Genomic DNA, 6,000 nt, shown 5'->3' with positions numbered 1-6,000 from the left:
TCCCTCTGTTCGCTGATTGGACCGGTAAAGACTTGAACGGAGAAAAGCCGCGAATATACCACAAACCCAGACGGAGTACTGAAGGAAAATGAAAATTGAGCGGAAGTACGTAGAAGGCCGGAGCCAGGCCAGCAAATACACACAACATAACCAAATACAGAAACGCGCTGCAAATACAGAAACGATGCAAAATGAAAAGCACACAAACCCCGAAAAACAAATGTAACAACGGAGGTGAGGTTATGTCAAACAGAGTGGATATTTTGCCTTCCTAATTTTTAAGTGTGTAACTTATATGGGCTTTTAACTAGTGTTAGCTAGCAAGCTCTTGTAGAAGTCAGTCTCTAACACAGTAGCTACGTAAACCTGTTGCTCTTTTATAACGTAAAAATGAATATGCACCTTTTTATGCTGCCTCTTTACTACTCTTTTCTTCCCGTTTCCAAAACAAACCTCTCATCTGCTCTCTCTCTCTCTCTCTCTCTCTCTCTCTCTCTCTCTCTCTCTCTCTCTCTCTCTCTCTCTATCTCTCTCTCCGTGGGGTCAAAAATCAAGCTGTTCCACTTAGTGCTCCCCCTAGAGGCCTGGACAAACTAACTGGATGCAGCGTTTTTCTGTGGCATTGTTGCATGCATTGTTTGTGTATTTGCAGCGTATTTGTGTATTTGGTTGGGTTGTGTGTATTTGCAGCACGTTTGCTAAATGCTGTGCATATGTTGTCAAATTAATGAAGATGTTTTCTTAATTTGCTTGTGTTTTGTCTATTTGCATGTGTTTTTTTGAGTTGCAGTGCGTTTGCCACTGTCAGCCACCGTACAAAGTCTCAAAACACTAGTTTGAAATTAGTTATGGCACAGACTTTGGGAAATAATAACATAAACTTATAAATGACCGCTACAGCGTAGTTGTGACAGTGCTGTGTGGAGAATCTAATTAAACCCAACATGTATTACTTGCATGCTAAATCAAAAGAAATGCATCGTTTAACACTAATCCAAAACAATGTAAAAGTGCCAAAATAGCAAGAGATCAGCAGGGTACCAGCTCACCATTGGCCCGATGTAGCCAGATCATTCTGTCTTAAGTGGTTCCTTGTCGGTCCTTTGTCGGATCGCTGCTCAGAATGCAACCAAAACCATAAGGATTTGGTGGAGAATCATGAAACTAAAATTTGTTTTATTAAGTAGAGGATTTTGGATTCTACTTACGCTTTTTCCCAAAGTCTCAGTTTATTGTTGGAACAATAACACAGAACAGAACAGAAAATACATCTAGCCCTCCATTAAAACTGGACTACATGTCATTAAAATGTTTAAATTTTGTAGGTTACAGCGGCGGTATTCAATGGCAATTGAGGATTATTTTTTACAATGTATAGGGCTAGGTATCGCTGTATGCACCACATTGACTGCTACTGTATAACAACGTGGCTGGCTGCATAAGGAGACGGTCAGGGTGGATGTGTGGGCGAAAAAATCACAGAATTTTCTAGCCAGGGAGTGGGGTTCGCTTCCCGGGGAAAACAAAAGACTTTCACCCAGGAAATGCGTGTTCCTTGGGAGTGTTTCGATCCAAACCACGGCCTTTTTCCTAAACTTAACTAGTCGTTTTGGTGCCTAAACTTGACTTTCATCACTGCATAATGCTCACTTTTTCTTGCCTAAACTTAACTGTAATCTCAGACAAAACCACCTGCAGCTCACGGTGCTCTGTACCCGGCTCCATAGCGCCCCTAATTAGTTTTAGCCTTTGGCCACATTTGATGAAGGAACTGTATGGAGCTGAACTCACATTACTTGAATACTACACTTGCTGCTGACAATTTAGGTACCTTGTGCATGAAAGAAATGTGTTAGGTCTGCCTAAATCACTTATGATGCCATATATTTTATAGTTCTAGGGAGATACTGGGATGCTCTGGTGGTTTAGGGGTATAAGACACTAACCAATGTACAATTACAACATCTTCAGGGCATCACCCCGTCTCTTTCTCTTCCTCTGTCTAGGGCTAAAATGTCAAAGTACTTGAAATGAGATACAAAGAATTACTTTTTTCACTGGGGCAGTTCTGTCTTTCTATAGATCCTGAAGGTCTTATCAGCCATTTTGATTGACGGTGTCACAGCATCCTTTACAGTGTCCACAAACTGAACTGATTAGAATCTCATGTTGCATAGAGCAACATTTCGTAATGTATTAGCCCTAAAAGAATTAAGATGTGATCACTTTCTTAGCATTTGCTCATCCATTTCTACAGTCTATAGCACTGGCAACATTTTACCTCTACACTTCACAACCCTGAATCATGGCTAATTGCACTTTTACAGTGGATTTTAAAGTTGATTTTAACAAGCCAGATGTAGCTTCCAACACCACAAAAAACATCGTGGGAGTGTTTGTACTTTATATTGTGAGATGCAGTCTACTTTTATACTCTCAGGAGAACATCCCTCGTGTTGATAATGAGATACTTGTCCTTTTAGATTTTCTTCAACAAGACAACTTCTTCTTCCCACAAAGTTTTATCTTTGTTAAGATAGCCTACTTGTTTAAATCATGACATACATTGATGTTAAAGTGTGATGAGCCAGTTCTGTGCTGACATAGGTAATGTATTAGTTGTGGCTGGTGAAGTTAAATTAGGTCAAATCATTTTCATAAATATAGGACCGACAAAGACTTCTGCCCAATTGAAAGCATTGGGGTTTTTGTACAAAATAATTTAGGCAACAGTAGGCAAAACGAGGCTCTTAGCAGGAAGGACATTTTACACTGCAGCTCACTGTCTAACTGTCAGAATCTGACCTAAAATGAACTTAAGTAAAAAATGATATCAAAATAGGGAAGGTTGCACATAAATGGTAGATGAGTGATACTGTGTGTGTGTGTTTGTGTGTGTGTGTGTGTGTGTGTGTGTGTAAAAAAAAAAGGCTCTGGGGGTTCTAGCTTAATTTGATAGCCTTTATCATATTACTTCCATAGGCTTTTATCATCAAAAGACAGTGAGCAGTCAGCTGTGGTTTTGAGAGTTTGTGAACTAAAATAAAAGAAATATATTCGGTTCGACGTGTAGGTTTACTCCGCCTACACTAGATCCAGGTCCCCGCGCCTCCACCAACATGTGTCTACACATGTGCGTAATGTGCTGGTGCTGCTGCTGCTGCTGTGGTGCGCATTACCAAGGATGCATAAAGGCAGAGGACAGTGCGCGCCCCTGGATGCGAGCAGCTCAAGTCGCAGCAGCCACTCCACTCCATGTTTTGCCCTGCCCTTGTGCGCTCTGCTCGCCGTGCAGCGTGTCTCCGTTGCATTTTGCTTTCCTCACACCGACACGAGCACAGGGCTGCTGTGTGTGCGGGAGAAGTTGTTTGCACAGAGAGCTCCAGGTAGCAACTGTCTTCTTCAAACGGATTCGTCCAAGCTGGGAGCAATCGGACTCGTCAGGGTCTTATATCTTTTTCGAGGTGGAAGAGACGAAGCTTTTGCAATGAGGTGGACGTACCAGTATCTAAAGTGAGGAGTGATTTTCCTTTTTTTTTCTTCTTTCCTTTTTGTTTTAATAAACATCTGATACCCTGCTCACTGGAGACATTTTTTAATCAGCTCTTTTGGGATTTTTTTTTGTTCTTTTTCCGACGGAGCTCGTATTTCCCTGTGAAACATTATCAAGGATTTCACTGATGTATGCGATGTGGAGACTGCAAGTCGCCTTATGTACTCTGTCGGTGCTGTCCCTGTCATCTGCTGGTGAAAGCAAAGCGCGGAGCTGTAGCGAGACTAGGCAAGCTTATAACGCTAAAGGATTCAGCCTCGTCAATGTGCCTCATCAGGAAATATCAGGTAATTGACAAATCATTAAACAATTGGATGGTGATCGCCACACACAACCTGAACTATGTGATTTCCGATCTCCCTCAAACCTGTGAGCGTTTAACTCGCCCTGTTACCAACATCCCGTCATCCCTTTTATCAGAATATCCAAAACGAGTCAAAAGTCTGTTTTTGCAACATGCCACGTTCCATGGTGGACTTTGTTAAAGCATTTGTCTGAATTGAATCTATGCAGTCTGTATGTTTGTTAGGCTTTTTGCAAGTATTTTGATAAATCAAAGACATGTGATTGCACTAGAGTTGGAACTATGTATGTGTTTTTGTTGCTATTTAAAGGCCAGTATGATTCTCTCTGTGTCCACATTGCTTGAGGAATCGCAGCAAGCTGCATTTCATTCATTATCTTCCAGTGAGTAGACCCCAATCACTGGATTTAAAATCCAGACTACAGCTAAAATGATCCACCTGTCATGTTGCTCAATAAGTATCCGTCTATCCACCCCCATATAGGTAAACGTTTCAGGTGTTTTAGCTTTTACATGTTCTAGGCCAAATTGAAATAGGTAATACAAAAACTTGATTTACATTGACACAGGTAAAACCCACGTTACCTTTGACCTGTTTTAGCATTGGGACCATTACAAAGAAGTCTTCCTCTCCTCATAGAGGTGACATCACCCACAGGTTATACATTGATAGATTACCATTTTCTCACCAGAACTAACAGCCCAAGACTCACATGTGACACTTCTATATGTAATTTACTTGCGCCCAAATGTGAGATCATTAATAAATAGAGCTGGTGAAATGGAGACAGTGAAAGATTGATTTTGCAACAGTGAAACACCAGAAGATATGTTTTGAAAGTACAGTAGCTGCATACCTGTTGCTCACATTCAACAGAAGATCATGGAAGCTTGTTGTGTTGTACTTGGCTAAATAGTGAATGCTGTTTACCAGTAGGGGGCTGTATGCACTCAGCATGAAAAACTCTTTTTGCTGAGGGTTTCTTTTCTTCTTCTTCTTTTCGATATTCCTCAAGGCTACAGCTTAGGTTTTAATTCATGTGCCTTGGTACAGCAGAGATATGGGGTTTTATTATCTCTTGTGTGGTGGTAATCACATTTATGGTCAAAGCAGGAAAGGAGATTAGTCAGTAAACATAGTCAGCTTCATGAGAGGGAAGAGTGGAAGCAGAGAGGCCTGAAGTTAATCCCTCTTTTGCCTCTTACAAACAAAATAGAGATACTGTATTGGTAATTGGCAGTGTCAGGCAGTAATGATCATAGAGCCGCCTTATTTGCTTTAAACAGGGTTTTGGCTGCATGGGAAAATGATAGTTTTGTCACCGATTGAACATATGTGTGTAAGTCTGTGTGTGAGGGATCCCTACATCACTTATAAATTCAAAACAATTTCATCTAGGAATTATAAATCTATATGGCGCTATTGAGTTGCTAAAATGCAGACAAAAATAGGACAATTTGTATCTTTAGAAAATACAGAAGTTGGTATTTACCAAGAAAATCTGCATCAGAAGCTGCAGTAAATATGTAAAAGCAAAAAGGAAAACTGTTTTCCCCACATTTATTCTGCTCCGGTAGCAACATATATTCAGCATCAACTCAAGGAGAAATTTTCAGCAGACCTCTCAAATAAAAAGACCAGACACTGTATTTAGAATAATTAATGTGCAGAGTATTTTATTAAACACGATAAGCTTCTAAAAGTAGTAATGCAGTGCTGTTTTAGTTTTATTTTCATTATTTAGTTCTGATATGACAAAGCACAGGAAGCTAGACAGAGATGGTGGCCTCTGATGTTGCCCCCTGTTCCTTGTTGTCATCAGTGTTGTAAAGTGATGGTTTGTGATTAAACGCAGCTTTGTGTAGTCGATCCAAGTATGTGAACTTGCCCTAACTATGTAAGGATTACAATAGTAATACGAGTCTGCTGATTCATTCAGACATATCTATTATTGAAACCTGAACATGGTTCATTTTTCAATTTTTTATTAAATGCTTTATGTTTGGATTATTTATTAAATCCCATTTGATTTTTTGAATGTATCCTGAGACAGAATCTTGGACTTCATCTGTGCAGCTGTTTTTATTTAGTTTAACAGTTGTCGTAGGAGTTAAAATCATGTAGTTTTCCAGTATTTGACTA

General features: G+C 40.0%; 1 protein-coding gene across 3 annotated transcripts in view; it reads left to right on the top strand.

The window, feature by feature from the left end:
* The first annotated feature begins 3,194 nt into the window (after positions 1-3,194).
* gpc6a (glypican 6a) overlaps positions 3,195-6,000 on the top strand; it is a 165,032-nt gene continuing 162,226 nt past the window's right edge. For all 3 annotated transcript variants that reach the window (XM_039795002.1, XM_039795001.1, XM_039795003.1), the window contains exon 1: positions 3,195-3,840. In XM_039795002.1, the coding sequence (XP_039650936.1) occupies positions 3,681-3,840 (160 nt within the window). In that variant the 5' untranslated portion in view covers positions 3,195-3,680. The remainder of the gene's footprint in view (positions 3,841-6,000) is intronic.

The sequence above is a fragment of the Perca fluviatilis genome, chromosome 3, assembly GCF_010015445.1.
Source record: "Perca fluviatilis chromosome 3, GENO_Pfluv_1.0, whole genome shotgun sequence".
Lineage (NCBI taxonomy): Eukaryota > Metazoa > Chordata > Actinopteri > Perciformes > Percidae > Perca > Perca fluviatilis.
This window is presented reverse-complemented; position numbering and strand designations above follow the sequence as displayed.